This window comes from Tinamus guttatus, unplaced genomic scaffold (genome assembly GCF_059628265.1).
Source record: "Tinamus guttatus ecotype Peru unplaced genomic scaffold, ASM5962826v1 Tinamus_guttatus_pri_ptg000198l, whole genome shotgun sequence".
Classification (NCBI taxonomy): domain Eukaryota; kingdom Metazoa; phylum Chordata; class Aves; order Tinamiformes; family Tinamidae; genus Tinamus; species Tinamus guttatus.
This window is the reverse complement of record NW_028288732.1, coordinates 772,172-798,743: the sequence shown is the minus strand read 5'-3', so window position 1 is coordinate 798,743 and position 26,572 is coordinate 772,172. Positions and strand designations below refer to the sequence as shown.

The 26,572-nt window shown below is 37.2% G+C and overlaps 1 protein-coding gene across 2 annotated transcripts; it reads right to left on the bottom strand.

The window, feature by feature from the left end:
* Positions 1 to 6,036: 6,036 nt before the first annotated feature.
* On the bottom strand, positions 6,037 to 24,283 carry MCCC1 (methylcrotonyl-CoA carboxylase subunit 1). Of its 2 annotated transcripts, XM_088523869.1 has the most exons (19): positions 24,222 to 24,283; positions 23,912 to 23,958; positions 22,836 to 22,975; positions 22,230 to 22,325; positions 21,976 to 22,097; positions 20,819 to 20,966; positions 19,880 to 20,001; positions 18,699 to 18,810; positions 18,295 to 18,376; positions 17,504 to 17,631; positions 16,208 to 16,391; positions 15,572 to 15,681; positions 14,104 to 14,320; positions 13,046 to 13,132; positions 12,434 to 12,483; positions 10,145 to 10,282; positions 8,692 to 8,799; positions 7,694 to 7,765; positions 6,037 to 6,265 (listed from the first exon to the last, which is right to left on the bottom strand). In XM_088523869.1, the coding sequence occupies exons 1-19, from the start codon at positions 24,278 to 24,280 to the stop codon at positions 6,146 to 6,148; spliced, it is 2,142 nt and encodes a 713-aa protein (XP_088379995.1). In that variant the 5' UTR covers positions 24,281 to 24,283; the 3' UTR covers positions 6,037 to 6,145. The 2 variants fall into 2 exon arrangements, with proteins under 2 accessions (XP_088379995.1, XP_088379996.1); XM_088523870.1 differs by lacking the exons at positions 6,037 to 6,265; positions 7,694 to 7,765; positions 8,692 to 8,799; positions 10,145 to 10,282 and adding an exon at positions 11,309 to 11,422.
* Between the last annotated feature and the right edge of the window lie 2,289 nt (positions 24,284 to 26,572).

Sequence of the window (26,572 nt, the reverse complement as noted above, 5' to 3'; positions counted from 1 at the left end):
AAATTGCAGAATACAAGGTAAGTTAGCCTATGCTGGGCTACCATGGCTGGGCTAGCTGGTGACTTAGTTAATTTGATTAGACCTGTCTACGTTACCTGCCCAGTACATGGCACTGCAGTAGGGATATCCAGCACTGCATCCACACGCTAAGAATTGCCTAAAATCCACTGGCTCTCCTCAACTGCAGATGGAGATCTTAAATGCAGATGTATTTAAGATACAGATATTAAATGACATGTGCTGTCCGAATCTTGTCCACAATATGTCTTAGCAAAACAGATGCTCTGTAAAGCAACAAACACCCTGAGGCAGATGCCAAAAAGGACACTTCAGAATATGTTGTCTGAATGGGGCTTGTTCTATGTCATACCCTTGAACATCTTCATCCAGTATAGCACCGTGACCCAGCCCTGCAATAAAAAGCTCTTCTATTTGTAAACACGATGTATGCATTCAGCAGTAAAGACTAAGCAGACATTATTGATTGTGCAATTTCTATACGGTATAATCACAGCAAACACCGTAACAAAAAGACTTATCTAATTTATGGTAAGGCTGACACACCTATTCTGTATTATTGTGTGACCCATTACATCACATTTGGACCCCAAAGAAGAACCGGTCAGTAATTTTTAAATCTTTTTATTTATATTGGGGGAACTGCTATAGAATGATTACGAATATGGCCCCTTCCTTATAAACAGAGACCATGTTTTAGTAAAGAGAACCTCCTCCTATGAACTATCTTGCAGAAGAAGAAGATTGAGTGCCATTTTAAAAGCTTGGAGTTCTTCAGTATTCACAGGTATATAGCCAAATAGTCTGTTCCTATCCTGTTGCATGGGTGGAATGACCATATTAGCCTCTACAACTGTTTATCTTAAATAAATATATTAAAAATGCTTATGAAGCACAGAGGAAGTAAACAGTCTGACTAGTCTTGTAGGTGTCTAAGCAATTTAACCTGGAAATGGGCAGACAGCCAGTATCTCAAGATTGTTGTGAGTAGGTCACAGGGAAGGGTGTTCACCTTCTATTAAGTTCTTCATCCTTCCTGCATTACGTAAGGAATTGCCACGTTATGCCCAGACCAGGGCACTGTTAGGAGCTGAATTCCATATGACAGTATCACTGGGAGGGTGCAGGACGGGTTTATGTGGCAAAGGCAGAAAAATCTTGTCAGTGAGCCTAAGACCTAAGGGTGTTTGAAAATGGTTCATGCTCTGTCCCCTGAAAGGCCTGCATAAATGAGACTCTGCAGGGCACTGACCAGGCAACAGCCCCCGAACGCCCTTTGCCTTCTTTGGAACTCAGTGGTCATACTAAAATCAGTTGTGTATTTTAAAATTAAGGCAATTAAGGTAGCTAATGTAATATAAATTAAGAAATGAAAGGGCAACAAGAGCTGAGATAGCTAATTGATTTGGACAAGAGATCTGGACATTTTGTTAGGCTGGAACTTCTATAAACAAGGTTTGCTCTTTCTAAAGAAAGAATGATCTGAAATCTCCTGAACTATAATCCAGACACTGCCTTCATAGCTATGATTTTATGATTTATTAGAATGTATAACTCTGAGCTGTAAATGAGGCTTCCCTCCTTGCTATGAAGAATTATGGCTGATTTCAAGAACTGCATGGAATTGAGTTGCTATCGTTCTTCCTATCACAGGGATTTTCACATTAGCAGTCTTTTAATTGTGCAACTTAATAAGTCATTCCAGTTCAGGGCACATATTTCGTTCTTTATATAAGAAACAGTAAGTTATATGCATGGGAGATAAGTCTTTCACCCTGAGGTTAAGCATTCAGTCTGCAGTAGTAACACAGACAAATAGAAAACAAGAGTAATAAGATGGATGACTTTTACCTCCCATCATGTCAAAACATAAATGTCAAACATTTAGCCTCGTCCAGTCCTCACATCACCATAACAAACTGTTTTTTTGGGAACACATTTACAGCTCAACTACCATTAACTTTCGAGTGTCTTAATGGCAAATAGTAACCTACATTTATGTGACTATCAACAAACCAGTTCAAACTTCCAGGAAAACATGCATTATCTACGCATGCATATAAAAGCTCTATTTTTAGAGTCCCTTCTTCAAGTTCATACTCTATAATATCTTGAACTGAAAGCTCTTTATAACATAAATTGTATCTTACATTTCTAGGATGCTTAGCACTGACACTGCCTGTGCTTGGGGTCTTTGGCTCTAACTTATCACTGTTTCTGTGGGTGCAGGTGCATGCTGAGGACAGCAAGGCCCAGAGGAAGGGCTCTCTGCTTCTCCAAGGAGAAAAGCAGCTCCCAGCAGCAGTCTTTTCTCTAGACACTCTTTAGAGCTTTGCTGGCTCGGGTGCATAACATCTCCCGCTTTCCCGACGTTTCAAGTGAGCAGGTTGGCTGTCATTCACAGGGCAACCATTTTTCCTTTCAAGAGCAATGTTTTGGCACCAGTACTGTTTTTATGGAGAATAGATTAAAGCTAAAAACAACTATCATTATCATTTCAAAAACCCAGTAGGATATTAGACATATAAATGTGTTTTACTTACTAGTTACTGCAATAATAAAAATATGGGGTATTCAACCAGAACATCATGTTTACTTTAAAGTAGATTCATCATATAATCAACCGTTTTCAACCTAGCACCAAATAATTCATAAAAAATACTGCACTGCTTTTAGAAGCCAAGTTCTTATTTCATGAAATACAATCAGTCCGCATAAGAATAAATGCTAAGGTCTGCATTATGAAATTTTGCAAAATTGATTATTTTTTCTTTTAAATACAAATGCCACTCACCATGATTAAACTCAACATTCAACTTCCTCCACATTCTCCAGGACAACAGTCAGGGGTACGTACTACTTTCCAATGAAATTCTTATGCCGAAGGCTTTACCTCAGTTTCATAAAAATACCAAGTGACATTTGGCTGAGAGTTATCCATGTGTACAAGTCTACAATTTTGAACACAATTATACAAGCAGTTTAGGTATCTGTTGAAAACACATGATGTTTTGTGGGCTATATATTTAGACCATAATCCATTGCTACTGACTGTTTCAATAAACACATCATGAAAAGCACCACTGAGCTTTTTACAGCAAGCACAGATAGGACATAGTCAAATAATTCTTGAGCTGACAACAGAAAAATAATCAACAGAAAATTAATATAACTGTGATACGTGCCCTGGAAAATATACCCTTTAGAATGGCCATGAGTCACTTTAATAAAAGCAGACTCTGCTCATACCAGTTTTCTTGTTTTCCCTACTATTGACTGAACTGTAAAAGTCTTTTGCCAGAACACTTGAATATTCATTTTTTAATCACCTCAAAGACAAGATTTAAAATGTTATGGTAACCCCATAGCTACAACCATTCAGACAAATAAGTCAATATGCCTTAGAATCGCTCTTATTTTTACAACTCACCAGCCTATTTTTTTTTATTGTGTAAGATGTAAAAGATTATAGACTTACAAGTCATCATGGAAAAGAATTATTTATAAAACTGTTTTCACAAATTTTCCAGGGCTTTGAGTACCATTATCCTTATTACATAGAAGGAAACAAAGGCAAAGATCCATTAAGTGACTTGCCTGAAGGTATGGTGAGTCAGTGGCTGAAATGAGAATACCATCCTGCTCTCCGTTCCACTCCCTGTGTCCTAATCGCTAATTCTGCATGAATTTGGGCTCCTTGCCACAGATCTTCCCTGGGTTTTAACTCGTGTGTGTGTGTGCGTGTGAACATTCACAGTGAAGCTCGTTGTTATATGCTTAATACAACAAACTGACCACTAAGTTTACTGAGAGTGATGCCATCTCACGTGAGTCAGTTTGAAACACTAATGCCCTCCTCCTTTCCTACAGGCCATGGATGAACTATGTATCCCATGATCCAGTCCCTTCTCTCCTCTTACAGTATCTGACTGTATTATTACAGTCAGAATCTGTTCAAATTCATTATTTCTACAGTTATCTAAGACTTGCATCAGAATTGCAGCATTACTTGCAAAGGTATATTGATAGCTAACAGCTGGCAGAGACAGTCCATTCAGCTCAAGAACTAGAATATTTTAACCACTTACCCATTTTTTTCCTCTTCACTCTACTGGCTGTGCTCCATTCAACAATTTAGTTATTGCTATTTTATCATCATACATCTCTCTTCAATCACATTAGTAACACAAGGGAAGGTTTTACAGTTCACATTTGTAATAAATAGACAATTTGTCAGCTTCCAAGGAATGTGCTCTTTTCCACTGGTTGGATGAAGCAGGCAGTGCAGACTGAGTGCACAGAGAACCTCCTGCTATGCAGTTCAGAGTTTTGCTACACGTTCAGTGTATGCACAATGGCAGAACTACGCAGAAAACAGTGTCAATTAGAAAAACAAACAAAAAAACCCAAACTGTTGTCTCCCTTAAGCACTGACTTCATATTTTGGATGCAGATCCAATATTTGGGTAAAGCAAGCCATTCAACTTACCTGCAGTAAAATCCCCTGTGCCTGGCTAGATTAGTGCTTCCTAAGTGTGACCTGCAGATTGTGGTCTGCAAGATATCAGATGATGATACACAAAACAGCTGCTTAAAGCCCTCTCAGACACAAATATTTTCACACAAGCAACCAAGGAAAACAAAATGGAGAAAAAATGCAAACAAATATTCAAACTTAAGCTTAATTTTTATTAGGTTGTGCATAAAAATTACTGTAGCAACACTCTACAGTGTGATCCTGGGACTGTATTTTTTTGTTATGTAGCCACTGTTTTACAAGGAAAGTTAAAAAGCATTACTCTATTTTTAATAAACAGACCATAAAGACCCATTATTTTTTTAAGCTTTTGCCTGCACTGCAGGCAAGGCTGCACACTTACAGAATCAGATTACAAAATTTCACATGGTATTTGTATATTGATCCTGAAATAGGATTTCAGGTATGTATACAGATCTGTTTGCACAGATCTATCTGCATGATTTGGATTACTGTACATCTATATCTTTTCCTGTCTGCAGTATAAACCACGCCACAAAATTGCACTAAGGTTTTAAATCAGTGTACCAAAAGTGCATATGACAATCAGAATTTCATGATAATGAATAGATTTGCCAGTTAGCAACAATTGAAACGTTTCCTTCATTTTTTCTGTATTTCTGAGATGCTTTTTGAGTAAGTTAAAATACATTTAAAACAAACAATCAATATGCTGTGTCTGACTAATTTTGTCCTTGCATATAAAAAAGGCTTGTTTTCCCTTCTGCAAGATTGCAGATGCAAAAGAAACATGTTGTTACAATGACAGCTATACTTCATTCTGGCCAACAACATATTTGAAGATGAATAATGTAGGGAAAAAATGTGAATATTGAAGTGTGCTTTTTTTTTTGAGCACACAATCTAATCATTAAGTAAGATTATTCTTTTTTCTATGCCACTACTTCATCTCTTTAGTGCTCTTTTAGGAAAACAGTCATGTTACAACTTTCATTAGTGTAGCAAATGCAAATATGCATTTTTAGAATGCTTTTTATGCCAAAGTCCTTTAAAATAATGTGTGAAATAGAGATTTTTCACTACTAGCTGAGGTAAGTGGGAAAATAGAAGCACCAAAAAGGAATGAGTTAGAGAGATCTAATAGTTAAGGAACTACCCCAAATTCCTTATTCAGGCAAACTGAAAATCCACAAACACAAATTTTGCCTCAGAAAGGAATTCATAAAATAGTTGTCACCTTTCAGATCTCTTTCAGTCAATGCTCATCCAGAGGAAAAAAAAAAAAAAGGCATCTGTGAATTAAAAAGTAGGCAGAAGTTATCCTCACTCTCTGTAAAGTACAGGCCTTATGAACAGGAGTCAACATCGTTTTTCAGTCCTATACCTGTACACAGAGAAACATACCTATGCAATAACAATCATGTAGTCATTATACATTAGTTATATACACATGGGATTACAGTAGTGATATCCAACATTTTGGCAGCCAATTTACAGTCGGGACTGTTCGGGGACTGAAGAGGAAACCGTGGTCCACTTTACAAAACAGGCTACTCAAAACATGAAGACACCTTCTCCTTTAGAACGAATCAGCAAAGTAGAAAATGTAAAATGTACCTTCCTTGAATCTTATTTTGACTCGGACTCTTCATCCACGAACTCGACCAGAGGGGCATGTCTGTTGGCTTGGGCACCTTCTTGGAAATTAACCTTTTTTATCACTCCTGCCTTTGGAGCCCTTATGGTATGCTGCACGTAAGGAACACATCAATGGTGAGCCAGCAGAATATTTTTATAGTCTTCTTTTCTTTCTACAGTAAATGCTACTTTTTTTGCAATTAAAACACATTTAATCACTTCCTCCTACACGTGTATATTTATCTAAATTTTTTATCTCTGTCCTTTTTCGAATTGTATTTCCTGATCAATATTTATTTTGATAAATATACTGGGGACAAAATTGCTAGTTAATGTTACATTTTGAAGCATGAATGTTCTTTTACTTCACTGATACTTTTTGTTAATGTACTAGATACCAGATATCACTGGCCAAAACCAATACAGTTTTAGTCCAATGTTAAACATATAATAGATCTGTTCCCTTAAGAGGAATCTGCACATTTATTACAGACATTTTTGTCAGCTGGCCAACAGGGATCTTTATCAAGCAGATATTGGGAAAATTCAATTGAAATACAAATACAGCCATTAGTGACATGGAAGGAATTGTATGTTTACACTCCAACATCCAAACTGGCCTACTTGTTATTATATTGGGTTAGTTTTCTATTGAAGTTTTGTCTGTAGATCGTTTTCTGAAGGGTTATCAAAACATTTAATAACAAATATTAACTGGTCATGTATTAGCAAGGATTCATTTAAATAAGAATCTGCTTTTGAAATTTTACATTTTATACTTCTAATAGCACTGAAAAAAACCAGATATCTGACGTTATCTGAGATATCATTTGGGGAAGCACAAACACATATCACACAACCTCAAATAACTTGTAATTCTATTCTTAGTTCCTGTGTTGGATTTCATGTAAAAAAGCCATAATAGGGAAAAACATATTTTCTCAACAACCATAATTCTAGTACTGCAAACTGAGTTGCAAAATAAATAACTAAACCTGAACCCAATCAGCACAGGCTACAGAAACTATATCGAACAATTTTAGCCAGTGTCAAGCAACATAACAGATCACTGAATATCACAGGGTCAATTACAAACAATCTCTAGTTTACTCTCAATAAAATTTTATGTAAATAGTAATCAACACATTATAAACAAGAAAATCCTGGGCATATTTACAGAGTAACCATTAGCTAAGTTTCTGGACCAAGTAACTGCAGGCATCAGAATAACATGCTTATATCACAGAGAAACCAAGTGGTGTTAGGAAAAAGAAAGGATTATTTGCTCCTTGGGAGGTAAACAGAAATATTTGCAAAGCTGGCCAAATGAATATTAAAACATCTGAAGAACACCACAGATTATATAAATATGCTTTGTTAATAAAATAATAACAAATGTAATCCTGTAAAATCTAGTCAGACACAACACCTGTTTTGCAGCATATGAAGCAACAGTGAATCAAGACAGAATCAGCACCAAATTTCAGTAATTCAACTGAAACTTATAAAAATATGGTAATACTTTAATATGTAACTCACCTCCATTTTCATAGCTATCATAACCATTAGAGGGTCTCCGGTCTGAACCTTATCACCTGCTTTCACAAATACCTACAGAAGCAAGCAGAAATAGGGGGAAAATCATGTGTACCATTAAAAAGCAGCATATGCATCTTGATTAGCATAAGAGGCAAAGGTCTCTGGTTGGATCTACTGAGTAACTGTGGTTTTGTAAAATCTCATAATATCTTTATTATGTTGAGCTGGGTATCTGAGTTTCAAAGATAATATTCAAGGGGAGGCAGAGGCTGTAGAAAAAGGTTCAATAGCAGCTAACAAGATGAGCAGGAAGCCACTTATGCAATGAAGAGGAAACACTAAAAGACAAGGTATATCCTAGTCTTTCTGGCTTAAGAGCCTCTATTTTGAGAAAGCCTCTTCCTGGAGTCAATCACTAAAGTTGTTTTTAAAACAGCAAGAAGATTGCTGGAGACATTTATTATTTCTGCAATAATCCTGAGCTAGAGCATTCACTCAGGATGTAGATCTACGTTCAATGTTCATGTATTTATATTCCTACATTCCATTTATATCCTTTATACTTCTATACTTCTGGGCTTTTCTTTTCTGAAATAACAAAACACAAAGCTGAACAGAAAAGGCATTTCTGAGCTTAACTTCTTTTGGCAGGTGCAACCATCATCACATTCTTTTAGTTGGATGATGTAGGTCAAATAGAATGTACAACACTTCAGGGACCTTTGGCTAAGAAAATGATTGCAGTGAAGAAACAAATGGCAGGATTAGTTAAATATTGAGATTTTTCTGAGCTCTGGGAAAGGAGACTAGATGCCTGTAACACTCTTGCAAGGCTACTGGTAAGTGGACTAAACAGGGATTTTTCAGTTGGGAAGGATCCACACAGACCTGACATATTTAGCCCTGACACTTTCCTGGCAATATAGCACCAGTGTTGGAAGACTGAACTTGGGTAAATACCAGAGAATTCATTTTCCTCCAGATATCATTATAATTACCTTTTCAATTGTGCCAGTCATGGGCGCTATGGCACCGGCTTGCGTTCCCTCTGAACTCACTGCAGATAAGTACTTGGGGACAGGAAGACCAATCTGAGCACTACCTTCCTAAAAGAAATAAAATAAAAGTCTCAATAAACAGCATGAGATAACATCACTAATACACACAGTGCTATACACAGAACATGCCCAGCTTAATGCAGAGACAAACAAGTCTGGTGCCTGAAGTGGCAGACTCGGGCCAGGGCAGCAAGGTACTGTGGGCACGATGACTTCTCTGCCAATGCCAAAGCCCTCAGAAGTGAGACCTGCTGCTGCTGAAGTGTCAGCGAGGAAGCAACGTCCCCTGTGGAAGATGGAGGGTCCACATGGTCTTTGTTCCAAACTCACACCTTCCCTATTCACACAGCAACAATACGGAAGGTTGTAGAAAATGAGTAGAGGCTGTTTGCCCAAGGAAAGGGTGGGCAGGCTGCTGCAGTAAGTGGGGAGGGGACTGGCATCTTCATCACCAACCACTGGCAATATGGAGAATGTTCAATAATCCACAATGAAGTGGATTCAGGGCTAAATTTAGTGAGAAACTCCCTAAATTCCTAATCCCCTAATTCCTCCCAGACTTGTAACTCATTGTTCTTGGAGACTCATTTTCCCCAACCTCCTGTGGGTTTATTCTGGATCCCCTCACCTCAGACTTCACTTTGTTACCACAGGAAGACTTAACTTTGCTTTTCCAGCAGGAGTTATTTTGTCCTTATCAATAGTGCAGCAATGTTTTCTCTGCATGCTGCTGAAAGCCTTAAGTGTCTTAGACATAGAGGTTAATTATTAAAATTAAACACAGAATAACTTATTTACTTATTTAGATTTTAGATTACATATATTATTGAGTTACTTTAAGCCTCCTGTAATCTTTTCTACTGCAATAAAAATTACCAGCTTAATCATGCAAATTAGGGTACCTCCTCTTTCAAATGTCATTACTAACGCAATGCAGATAATACCACAGTAACTTGTAATTCCAATTTTCTAATATTAGCTGAAGTTACACTCCTTCCGATTCACCTTGTTTTCTATTTAATTAAAAAAAAAAAGGATGCAATAAAAGTATCAGAATTACAAGCACCTTCAAATACTTTTCAATTGCAAATTATTGCTATTCTAAGACAGGCTCAGATATTTGACCATTTTAACACTGTTAGCTACAATGCCTTTAATAGAGATAACTGCATTTCATCATAGCACAGGTAACCACGCACTCACAGGTTCATAAGCAACAACCTCTAATTATAGTTATAAATCCAAAAACATTATACATCACTATAAAAAAATATGGTTCTTGAAATTAGGATTCTGTTTCATACTCCCCTGCAATTTATATTGTTAATTTGGATCAGTAAAACTATGCTTAGATGAGATTTTGCATATGTGATAATAAAAAAAGGAACTTTACCCGAGTGAAGAGAAAAATAGTGTTGTCCAAAATGACCAATTTGGACTTGGAAACTACTCCATTTACTGAAGACCTCAAGTAAAGAGAATCACCTTCTTTGAAGATATCTCCAGAAATCAGGAACGTTTTATCTTTAATCTGAAAATTAAAAGCTTCTATAAAGAGAAAGCCAAACCCTTCATGAAGTGTAATACAATAAAACAAAAGTTAGGCTTTACAGTATCCTCTCACAACCTGTGATTCGTCATGGATAATCCTGGAACTAAAAAACAAACAAAAACCCCCACCTTTCTATATCTTACACATTCTTTATTTTTCAGACACCAGAATGTGTTCAATATCCAATGCAGTTAGATGAGAGGATTTGCCAATATGCTCTCCCAGGGCTTTTTTTTTACATCATAAATCACACAGTAGTACTCAACAAAATACAAGGGCATGGTCTTTGAACAAAGTGAAATATATCCATTTTATCTGCCTCACAAGGTAAGCTTCCATAGTGCTTTCCAAGAGACAGGTAAGCTCCTCACTCTTGGAAGCTTGCAACACAAAAACTACAATATATTCAGTACACTTACAAAGGAGCTGAGGCAATCACTTGTGGAAGCAGGCAGTGTCAACTAGACACCAAAACAACATAAGAAAGGCTAAATATGTTCTTTTTGTAGGTAAATCTTTCATCTAAGTCAGTGTAAAAGATACCTCTGCAGCAAAATCAGAATACAAAGAGAGTAAGAATATCAGGTGTATTACATTTAGCTGATGCTTTCAGTTAAAAGTCTGACATCATTGAGCACAGAATTATAGAATTGCTAATCTTTAAGAATGATATGCGTAGAGATTAAATTCTGTCTTTATTTATACAGTCACATACTACTTTTTCCACTGAATGAAAGCCTTATTGAGTGCACTGAGTGCGTCCTGCTGATCTGAACCTGACCCCTGAGAAAACATCTTTTGATTTATCAGTGTCCTGAGCAGGGTGCAGGTACCCTGGGTGGCCTGTGAGCGCGTGCAGGTTCCATGGCCCAGCGAGCTCCTCTCTTTGATGGGCTTTAGGGCAGGTTTTGTAGCACTCACAAGACACTGTCCTCCTCCTCTGAAATTCACACAGTTCTGTCTCTCATCTGTTATCTCCAGCTTCTCTCCATCCCATTTCAGCTCCCGTTACTTCTTCCTCCCTGGGGGTCTACATTCTCCTGAGTAGCACTTCCCCCTCCCCAGAAGGCCCCAACTTTACATTCCTTCCAGCCTCTTTTTCTTTTTTGGTGACATTACCTATATGGGATAAACATAAAATGTAAAGCTCTCCAGCATTACATATATAATCAGTACATTAAAATAAGCTACGAATCGAGGTATGTGGATTGTGTGAGTATTTAGATCAGTAAAATATGGGGGTATAAGTCTGAGGTATCTGAGATGGTTATACTCAGTATTTTTCCACTAAGATCATCTCTGTAGAATCTAAGCAGTTCACAATTATTGACTTATTCTCCTAATGCCCATTTTCTGAATTTCAGAAACAAGAAATGGAAATGCAGAGAGATTAAGTATTCAATCATTTTTGTGTGCCAAATTTAAGATGTAATCCATTAGGAGATCCTATTTGACTCCAGGTGGTACATTGCACATATTCAATACTCAGCAAAACAGAACTCTTGTAAGCCAAACAAACAAAAAACCCACGCTGTATTTAAGTGTCTTGACTAGTATCCTGCAGGCCTTTTATAGGACAGTTAGAAGCCAATGCTACCAGGCAGTACCCATTTATTTAATCACAATACTTTACTGTTTTTATCATTCCTTATCACATTTGATAAACAGTTTCCAATTTCTGCCATCAAAGAAAATGTATTATCTTACAGACAGTGCTCTACAGAGCTTTTATTTATCCCACAGCAGCTCCATCTCATGCATAGAATAAAGCAGGAGTCCTGGGGGAGAAGTATTTTTAAATGCTGATTTAAATCTAACCTCCAATGTTTTATAAAAGCAATTTTATGGAAGGGAAAATGGAGTCGGAACTTTAAACACCAGAAAAGCAAGTGTTTTTCTTAGCCTTAGTTTCAGAAACATTTTAGCAGATCTTCCAACCAAACAGCATCCAGAACAGAAGATTTCAGGCCAGTCTACTGTGCCTGAAGGTAAACCAAAACCAGAATCTTATATACGTGATTATCAGGCAACCTTGGTAACAGCTGATAGCAACAGAAGTCTACCAGAAACTGGCTCTAGTTTTATCTAGCCAAAAAAAAAAAAAAGAAAAAAGAAAAGAAAGATTCATACCTTCATGTCGTATGACCCTTCTTGATTGTAATTTACCATTACATCCACAGCTGTTCAATAAAATAAAAAATATAAGTAGATTTAATTAGAGGATCTAGTGAATAATGACATATAAACAATAATCCGAATTTCTTTTCTGACAAAGAGAAACCTCTAATACTATTTTCAGATTAGTCTAGATATTGCAGATTTGTAACAGCCAGTACTGAATTTTAGACATTTTTTTTTCCCCCAAAGCTGTACATCTGAATTTATGATTTGAAATCAATATTAAGTTATCCAGACAGAAAATAGATTTTTGATGGGGAAAAGTACTGAACGTTTCCACATCAAAGTCGTCAAAAAAGTTGACAGCACTTCTAAAAACTCAACCATGTTTAGATGATGAACATTATTTCTGACATTTTCATAGGGTTTATATTTCCCCAAGACTCAATGGCATGCATAACAAATAGCCATGCAACTTGTGAATCTTCTTCTCAGCTTAAGTTGAGTAAAACTCATACTGCTTCTATTTGCTATCTCTTAAGCCTGAATTTTAATACATCAGTTGAAATAACTTAATCCATGAAGTATTTCCCTCCCCTCTTGCACTCTTACTTATTCACTTACTGTTTTCCCCATCCAGAAGAGACAGTCTTCTAGTGTACAACATATTTATTCTTCTACCACTGCCGGATGCAAACGGTGAGAATTTATCTAAAACACAAAATATATGGACATGTTACTCTTGTTCTATCTAGATAAAAGACAGTGCTTAGAACTTACACCATAAAAGTCACAGTCCTGTCCCTACCATGAGCAAGGCAACAGGCTGCCTGGGAAGGTTGATGACTTTTCCTTTGCTTGCTATTTCTGAGAATGGATAAAATAAAGAGCTGTCTGATATTGCCCAATTAATTTATCCTCTTTTAAAGCAAAGGTATGAGTGGGCTTTCTGACATACAGGATTCTGTGCAATCCGAGTCTTCCATGTTTCCCGGATAGTCAAAGAGGAAGAAGAAACAAAATTAACAAGGTTATTGGCAGCAAACATTAGAGGTTTGTATGAGCCTTTCATTAACAGCAATCGTATTTGCCATTAGTCTAGTTATTAACAGCTTATACTCCTGTGAACAGATATGAACACTCAGACTTGGAAAAGAGTGACACAAAAACTCTTTTTTGATCAGGAGTCTTTCCATTTATTTCAGTAAATTATGAATTCTCTCCTTGTGGTTGTCGGTGTATTCAAAAAAAATCACAGTATTAGAATTCAAGAATTTTCAGCTCCTGGAGTTCTGTCCACTCCATTAAACTACTGATCCTAACGGAATCATTGGGCCAACTATAGGAATAACAGTTACTAATGGTCCTGTTTGTGCTTGAAGAGTGGAAGAGGACACAGTATCACAGATTATGAGCTTGGATCCCAAGACCTTTTCGATACTGACTCTGTCAAGGGAAGCCCTCTGTACACTGCAGTGGTGATATATTCAGGATCTGTCTCTTAACAAACATTGCAGTCTGCCCTGACTGTATCAGCCAGATGCCAGAATGCAGAACCCTGAGCAGGAAAAAAACAAGACACAAACAGAGCATATAAATGAAATAATGGTACATGAGCTCTCCACACTGCCTCATCCACACACAAGCAAAATAAAACAAAGGAAAATAAGAATGATCCTTACCACTTGACTGATCTCTGAAAGCATCTGTTACCATTTTCTCTTTCAGTATGAGTCCTAGAGCTGCCTGACACACAACTTCATGTGGGGTTGCCTTTTGGGCTGGAAACAGCTCATCATGGTGTTGAGGAATGAAATTAGTGTGCACGTTTCCAGCCTCAAACTGTGGGTGTCCCGAGAGGCTCAGTAAGAAATCAATATTAGTGCTTAATCCTACAATCTGTCAGGAAAAGGAAGCATATTACTAGTGAAATGAAGTTATGAATGAACATATGGATTTCTGTTTAACTGATATATGAAGGAATCTTTCCTAAGACAGTATCAGCAAAACACAGTTTACCAAGAAAATGTAATTAATTCAATCAGTGTGTTCCACTGTTTAAGAAGCCACTGCTCGCTCTTAAAACAACCAAACAAAAAACCCTACCTTTCTCAGAAGGAGTACTACCTGACTTAGATGGGGTGATTTCAGAAAAAAATACTCTTTGAGGGAAAATCATGCTCTGAGTATTTTACAGAATACTCCTAGAACATGTTTCTAAAACCATCTAGTTTCAGATATGCCAAACCCGATCTTTTAATAGCAACAAATGCGACTTCTATAAATTTACTACAGTCTATGCATTTCCTGTTGCTGTAAATATCCAACTAATGGAAGAATGGGAAAACATAACTGGCTATTTTTGAGAAAGCAGTGAAACTGATTAACTGACTGTGCTGCCACCATTTATTGACAGAGATAGTAAGAAAACAAAATTCCTTGGTAGATTTTTTTTTTCCTCCGAGTTATCTCATTTACAGTAATCTTAAATTTTAGCTAAAACAGTAGTGGGTCAAACAGTGGCTCAGCTGGTCATTTTCACCACCTCTGCAGTCATCCTTATGTTGTTGATTTAAAAGTTTAAGTTAATTTTTGCAGTTAGTAATATTTAGTTTGACGTCAAGTCAAATCTTCTGAATTCTGGTTTTAAAAGCAGATACAGATCTTGCAATTTTCATGTGGGAAAAGGGACACATCTTAAAAGTAATTTATAGCATTAAAAAAATCTAAGTCTTTCTTTACCACATGTATATTCTAAAATCCAATCCTTCTGATCTTCATAAATTATAACCACAAATTGTCTGACATGATTCCCACACACAAACTCCTTTGAATTTGAGAAAGCTCAGACTATGGTTTAGTATTTTGTCATTTAGGCTACCTCTTTGCATCGTAATTGCAATTTAAGATATTGCAAATTTAAGAAAAATCCAGTTGTAAAACAACTTCACTTATCTCTACTCATTTCATTGATGAAAATGGCTTGCAAATTAGGAAAAATATAGCCTGAGCAAATAAGAAATGAATTTGCAGTGGTAGTGACAACACAGTCCCCTCTGTGAAACCACTCTTGCTTTATTGTACTATTTCAGCTTGCTGGTAGACCAAGATGTAATTGATTTGAAATCATACTGGGTTCCTTCTACTTACATTATACTGGTGCAAACTGTATCGCAACTTTCTTAGTGCTGATTGACGATCCTCAGCCCAAACAACTAACTTTGCAATCATTGGATCGTAATGGACAGAAACCTCATCACCTAAAACAGAAACAGATAATTTCTGAGATGGATATCTTCTAAAAGTTGGTAGACATAGTAATGCCTCAGCATATAGCAGTAAATTCCATTGCAATTAACAGCCAGGTCTCTGAAGGTCATTAGAGAAAATTAATCTTTAGCTTGGGGCCCAGCATTTCAATTCTAAGGCCAGTCTAGATAGACTTTTACAAAGAAAAAAAAAGAACTCTAATTTGATTTTGCCATACTCAGAATTGCAGGGCTGGTAAACTGATGGGAATATAGTCAGCATAACTCAATGGAAAATCTAGGTAGAAAAAGATAAATAAAATATTCTGAGATTGAATAAAGTACACAGAAGAAGTTATAAACAGGAATAATTCTGTAGAAATTTGTATTTATGACAACGTCCTGTCAGTCAAACTGTTATTTATGTCAAATGAAGAAATGCTCAAAGAGAGAAACTTTTTGACAATACATTTATCAGTGAAATACAGAAACACATTTGACAAAGAATTTCCAATTACATCCCTGTCCTCAGTTTTACCTTGTCTGACTCCAGTCTCTATCCTGGTGAAACTATCAGGTAGGGGGGTGGATAGGTGTAACAGTGGCCCAGCCCCTGGCATGAAGTTATTATTAGGGTCTTCGGCGTATATCCTTGCTTCAAATGCATGGCCTCGGAGTAGAATCTCCTCCTGCCTTAGAGGAATCTTCTCTCCTGCTGCAACCTGAAAACAATATTTTTTTCTTTAATGCAGCATCAATGTTTTCCATCTGGATACAAACACTTGGGTGTTATATACGCATCCCCTCACCATCCCTGAACACAGCAATTCAAGGAATAGAAAGAATATCAAATCCAACAATGTGATTGCGTTGGTACCTGAACTGATGCAGTCAAGTAGCAGTGGTAGATTGCAACACTGTGCTTGAACAAAATAAACAACTTTAGGACCACTTTGTCCTGTATTTTGGAACAGCAATCATTAAGAGATGAAGAGCTACAATCTCAAGCAAGAACAATCTATGGCTTTGTAACAAAACTAAGATTATTTCTAGGTAAAAGAACAGTTTTCTAGCAACTGTCTTATTCCCTTTCTTCTTTCCCCACATCAAAGAAGTGGTTTGTGCAAGCACAGACTTTTTGTGTAAGAACTCCAACGAGCTTTTGCCAGTTTGTTTTTCTTTTCTGGTTACACTAAGCACTTTACCACCCTGACTGCCTAAAGTTAATTACGTGTTGTACTCATGGCTTTAAGATTTATCTAACCAGAATTTTTTTTTTTTTTTTAATTTTTAGTTCCCTGAGGTCTAAAACTTCCTGTCATCCTTCGGACATGTGAGTAACCTCTGTGCATAATTGGTATATGAGGAAATAGCCCATTTCCAGTGCATGCAACTATACATTTATTTTGGAATGTTAATATGCTGGTAGAACATCACACACATGCTCCTGTAAGAGTTTTCCTCCTCTGGTCTGAACCAGAATTAGCTTTGGTCCAGAGATATACTACACATTTAGAATAGAGATAATAAAAGATTCAGAATGGAGAAAAATCATGACCCTACTCCTCCAACTTCCTATATTCTCTATAACCTGGATAAACATATGGTAGACAAGTTTTTCCTTCCCACAAACAGGAAGCCTTTGCTGGAATTCAGAGCATCTCCACAATACTCTCCAATCAAAAGGGTAAGAAGATTTCCCTGTGGAGCAATGAAAACTCTATCCAGTTAGCTGAATGGGAGACAAGCACATGAAAACAAACGTGGTCTCCCACAGACAGTATCAAATACTGCTCATCAGAGAAGAGGGAATCCATGTGTAATTACCACTTACCCTAAGCTGCCATTCCACCAAGTCTGTTCCAGTGATCATTTCCGTAACGGGATGTTCCACTTGCAGTCTTGTATTCATCTCCATGAAGTAAAAATTATGTTGGGAATCCATAATAAATTCCACTGTTCCTAAAGCATTTAATAAGAGGAAACAAGTTTTTTGAGGGGATTGACATAAGACACTTAGGGATTTGTAGTTTTGAAAGATGCTTTCAGAGAACCAGAAAGCTGGTTTAATACTCCAATCAGTAGGTCTAAATCAACTAACTGTTAGAAATCATGGAATCTGATGTTAGCACAACAAATTTATTTCTAAAGAAGGTACGCTGAATGTCACTACATTCTGTGCTAATTATCTTAAAGAGTTACGCAGTTGAGATCTAAAAACAAAAGGGTTATTTCCTTGCACATTTACATATTCTCTGACTTGACAGATACCGAGTTATTTTAAATGTCTTTCCTGTCAGAACATTACGTTTTATTCTTTGTGCGATGAAAGAGAAATTTTGCTTTGCTTAAACTTTACATTTATAATGCTCACTTTCCAATAACAATCTAGTTGATTCAATCATCTGTTCTAAAAATATTTTCTTTTATATTCATCTGTTGAGCTCAGATCAGGTATGCTGGTTAAAATTTTGTCATTAAATCAGAATAAACTATGTAGTTAAGTCTCAAAACAATCTGGAATGTGCGTCATACTCTAGAACAATCACATGCCATTTGCTTTGAGCCTCAATGTCTTATTAAACCAAGATGATGGCTATGGAGCAGCCATACCTCCAGACCTACCTGCTCCCACATAATTCACTGCTTTAGCTGCTTTGACAGCAGCTTCTCCGAGTCTCTTTCGAACTTCAGGATTGATTCCTGGCTGAAAATATAATAATACAGATGATTATAAATTATTTCAAGTTTTAGTGATAGCAGACTTATTACAATTATTAATATTTTGTGACATTTCGAAACTGAAATAAAATCCTTATCAAAATCATGTTTGAAATAATATATTTTCTTCTGACAAGCATTTTCCTAAATTATGTCACTGTTTTTAGTTAGAGCATTTTATTGAGCAAAATTAAAACAACTACTGAGATTTACAAGTAATAAATGTTACTAGATAAATCAGATGGGCACAAACAATAGATTTAAAAACACGTCATTTTTCAAAAGGATTGTTAGAACATCCTGCTTACCCCGGGTGCCTCTTCAATGATTTTCTGATGCCTTCTTTGCACACTGCAGTCTCTTTCAAACAAGTAGACTGCATTGCCATGCTGGTCACCAAATACTTGGACTTCAACATGCCTGTTTCATAATAATAAATGTATCAAAGTATTTCAGATGATCATTGAAGCCTCAATTCTGTGACTGACTTCATCCAGACTTTTAAATTTGTACACAGTACTATAAGACTTCAATGGGATTTCTTAAGGGTTTATGTATCTGCCCACAAATAGCTGAAAATGTAGAAATGAAATTACTATCAGTCACCAGGATTTCAACTGTATTAGATGTCCTAAGTCTTCTAAATGAAGTAGGATTCTGAACTCTGATCCATGAGTGAAATCTCATGGGTCAAAAATAAACTAATGGGACACATATTTAAAGGCTGCTACCTCTCTATTAGTTATTTCTTTAAATATTGATATTATTTGGCCATGATTATGATGCTTTTTTCTTCCAGAGTTTACTGTAAGTGTAGAAACTCACAAGAGGCAGCAAAACTATTATTTCAACATACTATTTCAGAAAACAACTACTAGGTGGCAGAAACTCTTCCTATATATAAGATTAACAATAATTTTCACTATTCAGATAATTAGATTGCTGGCAAAAGAAATTCTCCAAGAACTTAGTCAGATTTTTCCATGCCTGACTGTCAGCATAAAGAAGCCTCTAGTTTCAGTCTATTCCATCATTTCTTTAAAAGTGGTAAAAGCCTTTCATGTCTGTTTAATACATCAAGACAGAGTAAAAATTTACAAAGTAGCTCAGGGCATTTGAAGGCCTGTTGATTCACAGGTCTGTAGTCAAAGCATTATAAAGTGATTTTTTTTCCTGGACAAAAAGTGAATTTGGAAGGCTTACCTAGCAGGAATGTTGATGCCATAACCTAAGACAGTACAAAATACTCAGAACATACTCTATAATAACATAATTAGATGTTACTGCCATGTTTCCAAAAAAATCTATATTTTAATAAAGTCACTATAATAAATTCAATATGTCACAGAATAAGCAATTATTATTCATTAATATATGCCACAGTGCAGTTAAAACACACAAGAATCATTTTGATTTTTTTGAAATATCTATGTTCATTCAACAGTATAATAAACATAACATGATTTATAGAAAAATATCTATTTCTTACCTTGGATTGTCAACAAATTTCTCTATCAGCATTGCATCATCATTAAAAGACTTCTTTGCTTCTCTCCTAGCTGATTCTAGTTGGTCTAGAAATTCCTTCTCTGAATGAGCAATTCTCATGCCCTATGGAACAACAACAACAAAAAAGATATAAATCCCTAGCAATATGGCACCCAACAAAAATCCTTGTTGCATACAAACACTCAATAAATTTCCCTTCTTTCTTAACCATTAATAAAGTTGCATATTAACTTCCAGCAAGATCATCCTATGAAGTCCCACTGAAAGTGGCATTAAAAGTACAAAAAAAAAAGATATTGTCATTCCATTGATACAGATGAATAAAAAAAATCAGTGTGATTCTTGAATCTTATACAAAACGTCCAAGATGAGCAGAGAAAAATGGATATCCTGAGAAAATAAATACACCTATTTTGGAAATAAGCAGAATTCTCTACCATGTCATTTTTATACAAATTGTATATCAGAAAAAAAATCAGATTTATACGGGGAATTTACCATGCATTAAAAGGTGTGTAGATACTGGTTAGTTAACAATTTTTTATGCAACTTTTACCACTGCTAATGAAAAATTCGTAACAGTTTATCATTCAATAACTATTTAAACTCACTTAATTTCACCCAAATAAATCTATAGGACAAATTTTCTGTGTATGTAAATTACTGGAAATTTATTAAGTAAAAAATATTAGTTTATATCACCTATATATTTGCCATTTTTGACTGCACAATATGTGGAATGCGATTTCAGAGGGCTGTGCTGGTCACTCTTTTATTAATAATTTGATTTTAATTTATTCACTAAAAGTAATTCTCAAGTTTCCTTGCTTACAGAGATGTTTTTATACTATTCAATTAGTACAAACAGGCACAAGAACTTTATGTCATGTGACACACAGATTTGTGTTAATTTCTTTACCTTTCCTCCGCCTCCACGAACAGCTTTAATCATTACTGGATATCCTATTCTTTTGGCATGTCCTTTCAAACTTTCATCTGATTGATCTTCTCCATGATAACCTTCAACAACAGGAACGCCAGCAGCAGACATTATAGCTTTGGAAGTGCTTTGATAGAATAGTTTTATGTTTAGAATAACAATATTTTTCTTACTATAAACTCCAAATCTGCAAATGCTCCCATTGTTAATTGCTGTCATATAAGAAGTTCCACTGATTTCAAAGGGACTACTTACGTAGGTGGATTTGGTACGGTCTGACTACAATTGATTTAATGCTCTAGATAGGAATATCTTTTCTCTAAACCCTCCAGATAAAAAGTTGTAGTCAATTTCAGCCTTACTGTTCTTTCTCACCTTCTGGCCCACATTTATGGCAAAATTAAGAGGCTGAAATCTAACATTTTCAAATTACAATACTACATCCTGCCAAAAGTGAATTTAAAGTTTTGCAAAGGCAAAACTCTTGTGATACAAACTGTATCTGGATTCATATCACACATAAAGCATCCAAACATGTAACAGTAACTTCAAATATGTGTGTAAAACTAATTAATTTACAGAGGTAATTTACCCTCACATTAGTAAGTGATAAAAAAATAATTATTTGAAATCAGTATTACACAGTTCATGTTTTAGCAATAAGCTTATTTCCATATTTTTGTTTTACACTTCATGGATACATTGCTTTGGTCTAAGTAACTACAATCTTCTGTGATGAACAAAATCTATTAACACCATTTTACATGAGCCACAAACTTTGCTGCAGTATCTTCTCTTCCACCATTCTCACGATTCATTTGCGACCAATATGTAACAAATCCGATCTAACTGCTGAGCCTTTATCTGTGTAACACTGCAAGGCCTCAGTCCAACTGGATAATTAGATCCAATTAGGTATGTAATTATTAAATCCCTGGTAACTGAACAATCTTTATTGTTCTAATACTTATAGGAAGCACACAACCATAAACTTCACTCCTTTAAAGGATGCAATAAAAATGAAAACAATAAAAACTGAACAAATAAAATAATTGAGAATATAATCATTTAGTAACAAAAATAGCCTTGCCAAACTGTAAATTACATAACCAAGCAACAAATCAGAAAACAGATACCTCTTAATACCCATATCTCTGATAGCAGATGAAGGTGGACCTATGAAGATGATTCCCTCCTGCTTGCACAATTCTGCAAACTCTGTGTTTTCTGAGAGGAAACCATAACCTGGATGAACGGCCTAAAATAGAACACGGTTACCAGCCTATTTGTATGACAGCTTAGCTTAGAAAATCCAGAAACTTCATTAGAATGCTAGAAGAAACACAAAATGGGTAAAAATGAAGAAGATTTAAGGCTGTGGTCTGCCTACCTGTGCTGCTGAGGCCTTGGCTACCTGGATTATTTTCTCCATGGCCAGGTAACTCTGCTGTGAGGGTGCTGGACCAATGCAGTACGCTTCATCTGCCTGTCACAGAGGAAAACATGGTCATAGACCATTTATTAGATAGTTTTAAGATGAGCACAGAAATTGAAGTTTACTACTTCACCAACTGCTAATATGCAACAGTTTAAATTGCTGCCTCTCCATAGAGACTATACTGGACTGTATTGCTATCTCTATAGAGACTATACTGGATGAACCAAATTCAGACTTTCTTCCTGCCACCAAAAAATAAAAAATAAAAAATAAAAAAATCAGAGTCCATCACCTAGCCCCCACAGGCTACTCTGCAGTTTAGAGTCAATTTTTCTGCACTTTCTGTATTGTTAACAGGTATTAAGACGGAGGCTAAGCACATTTTTCATTAAGTCTAGGAAAACTCAGTGGTGACTCTACAGATAAAACCAACTGCATTAGTGCACACACACTTATCAGATTTGACTTATTAAGGAGAACTACTATTGTGAATGATTGTTAATAACAAACTGAAATGTTTGCAGAAACAACCATGAACTTTTAGTAAATATACCTCACCATTGCTACATGCATGGAATTTCTGTCTGCTTCACTATAAACTGCTACAGACTTCACACCCATTCTCCTTGCTGTTCGCATCACTCTGCATGCGATTTCTCCTCGGTTTGCAATCAGGATCTTCTCTATGCTGTGACTTCCTGTTTAGAAAAATGAATTAAAACATTATTTAAAAAATAAGTATATCCTTAAGTACATTCCTGGAAACGAAAACTAATTTTTAGAATTCAGATTTCTGTTTCATTATTTATAGTGTTTATTTTATATGCTAGTCTTGCAAGCTATTTGCTAAGAGTCACTATGCAGAAGGATGTTTAAATTAGGTCTTTTTTTTTTTCCTGGAGCTCAAGAAATAAACTGTAATCCTAAACCAGCACTTAAGCGTGAAACATGATGCACATATTTCAGCTCTGCTCTTTCTAGACTCACTGTGAAACAATTAAAAACTCTAAAGATCACAGGCTATTCTCATTTATGCAACAAGCACTTATTCCCCACTGACACACAGTCACAAATAACAAGGAATAAAGGAATAACAAGGAAGAAAAATACCTTTTTTTAAACAGTGGCTTACAAGTTTTTTACGTACTGCGTCACAACAATTAAACATGACGAAGATAAGTGCATCACAGGCAAAACAGAAAAAGTTAAAACTAACCTATAAAATTAAAATTAATCATGGAAAAAATGTATTTTTTTTCCAAACATAGGATAGAATGATGATTAGTTTACAACATCTTAATAAATATTACCTTCTTTCACATATCATTTAAATAATAACGTTGTCACGTTTTTATGACAAAGGGTGTCAGTGGAACACGTCAAAAAATAAGCAATTTTCACGCAAGTCGAGTATGACTAAAAATGACACAGGAAATTACTCAAAATCTTTATGTATTAAGAGTGATTTCTGTCAAGTCAACTACAAGCTACTATTTTGGAAAACAGCATAAATATTGATCATTTATTGAAAAGACTATAGCTTTTCCTCGACCTAATGATCTAAACCAATTGGAAAACCATCCACAGCGCACAAGCAATTAATCCAAAAAGCTAGAAGGGGTTAAGTTTCATACCTAGTGCCGAAGCCCATTTCACAAATCTTTCTTCTGGGTTCCACTGTCTGCATGATTATAAACACATGGAATTGTTACAAAGCAGAGTGTGTTAGGGAGGTGTAAATGTACTGTTTTCAAGCAGAAGACAGTGCTAATACTAATACAACCCGTAAGCACTGGATACAGAAACAACCTCACGCAACACCCGGGGAGGGGGGGGAGAAGGAACGTGGGCACGGGGGGGTCGCGGATCCCCTCGGTGGGGAAGGCGGGTGGGGGGCCGCGGGCTGCCGGGCTCCCGCCTCCCCCCGGCGCCCCCCGCACTCACTGAGGCCGCAGCAGCCTCAGGCAACAGCGCCCGCGCGGCACCGCCAGCTGCAGCGCCATGTTGGCCGGCGCGACGGAAGCCGAGTGGCGCCGCGCGGCGGGGCGGGGCGGGGGCTCGCGCGCCACGCGGGATGCGATTGGCTGCGGCGAAGGGGCGCGAGAGGGGCGGGGCCTCGCCGGGCGAGGGGCGGGGCCTCGCCGGGCGAGGGGCGGGGCGAGGCGAAGGGCGGGGCCTCGCGGCGCGAGGCGGGGGAGGGAGCGCGAAATGGCCGTTGGCCGCGGCCGGGGTGGTGGGTGAAGAGGGGCCGGTTTGATATCCCCGAGCTGCCGGGGCATGACTTGGCACAGCAAAATCCACCCGGGTAAATGTGAAACGTGCTGCCTGTTAAAAAGGAAGCCCCTCCCCACACACAAACACCTCACGGGGCCGTGCTGTCTCCCGGGTCACCCCGGGGGCTGAGGTGAAAGGGCGATGGGGGCCACAAAGGGGCATTGGGGCTAGGAAGTGTGTTCAGCTGGGTCCCCTCTGAGCCCTGCCTGGCCGTCCAGTTCCCCACATTCCTCACAGACGCCAACAGTAGGGTGTCCTGCGCACCCCTCAAGTCTGGCCAGTGGCCAGCCCAGCACTTACTCTAGAAATACAATTTTTAAAACTGTCAAGGGAAAACGTTTTTTTTTTTTCTATAATCACACTCTTCATTCTTCTCTGTCTCCCGCTAACAGCACAGACGTTCCTTTTCTCTCTTGGGCAGGTTTAAGAGCGTTTTCAGCGGCTAACACGAGATGGCAGCCTGCCGCGGAGCTGCGTGTCGGGCCTTGGAAGGGCCGCGCTGGGGTATTACAAAACCCCAGTCGAGGTGCATGGAGGAGTTCACGTGTTGTCACGCCGTAGAAAAGTGAACAAAGTTAAACATTAAAACTTGGGCCGCACTGATGTTCTGTTCAGAAACTTCTAGCTACAGGAAAGCCCTGGCCAAGCTGAGGTTCAAAACCAACATCTGTGTCTCTAACGTGTCTGATTTTCTCTCAGATTGAAAGCTTTCCTTTTTCCTCCACAATCATTTGTTTTGTTTCTGCATGTGGGAAATGCAACTTACCCCTTTTAAAACTCTGAACAAAGAGTTTAATGAACATTAGAACACTTATTAAATAACACTTATTAAGTGTTATTAAAACACTTGGGATGTCGTGGGCTGTCGTGCTTGCAGAAAATGGGAAATGCAGGTTATTTGCTATTTTGTAGCCAGATGGGAAAGCCCTGATGCTAAAAGGGTGAGCATTGCTGTGGCCCATAGCCTCCAAACCTGTACATGAAACAAAGATGAAAATGTCAGATGACCTGCCCAAGACCATGGGAGAAATCATTGACAGTGTGTTTAGTCAGTGTCACTTGGGTTTAAAACAGTAGATGGGAGAGCACCCAAAAGCAATGCATACTTCAATGACTAAATACAGTCTTTATTATAGAAACACCAATAATAGAAAAATAAGAGCATATCTTACAGCTCATAACGAAGTCTTTTTTTCATGATTAGATTTTGTAGTAAGCTAGAAGTAAAGAGATCAAACAAACTTACATACTCAAGAACTCATCTAAATCTCCCTTCCTCTTCCACACAGAATTTAACAGCAGGTCTTTAATATGAACTTTTTTTTTTTTATCAGAGAGCAACAATGCATGGGAAGATGATTGTTTTTTTCTTTATAAACTTATCTGTTTGGCCAAGAAGATAACTATAACTACATTATACTCGAGATGCACTTTTCTCTACCTCATGTGAGCAATAGACCTTACTGAGCAACAGCTGCACAGAGCAGGCCAGGGTCTCCTGATGCAGTAAGGAATTCTCCAACACATCCTCTGCTCATGTAATTCATGAACTCCACTAGATCCATTTTGCTTCATGTTGGTATCACTCAATGGGAGCTCACAAATGTCCCATTCGTTTATGCCATGTGCCCTTCATCGGTGCCATTTGGTGCGAGTCCATATTGCTGTTTGTGTAGAAAGGGTCATATGCAGCTCCAGAAAAATGGCAAACAAGAATTAGCAACAAAAAGCAATAAGAACAAATTGCCTAAGTCTGAAAACAAACAGGGTTCAGTACCAAAACTTTGATTCATCCTCATGAGGAAAAAAAAAAAAAGTGAAAAAAAATACACAAACTTTATCTATAAAAATGCTAGGGTGTGACATGCAATTAAAGGCAGAATTGATAGCCATGAAGAACAGCTTTTTCTCCTCAGCTTGATATCAAATAATAAAAGACTGAATATTAGAGAGATTTTTTTCAGTAGGTAAAGTAACAGGAAAATACTTTTATTCAATAAAAGTGGCAAGCTGTACAGAGC

Coding starts and splice junctions, on each gene's coding strand:
- MCCC1 (XM_088523869.1), bottom strand. CDS start 24,280: ATGGCGCTGCAGCTGGCGGTGCCGCGCGGGCGCTGTTGCCTGAGGCTG. Junction 22,098..22,229: donor CCAAGGCCTCAGCAGCACAG/GTAGGCAGACCA, acceptor GTTCTATTTTAG/GCCGTTCATCCAGGTTATGG. Junction 6,266..7,693: donor TGATAGCTATGAAAATGGAG/GTGAGTTACATA, acceptor CCTTACGTGCAG/CATACCATAAGGGCTCCAAA.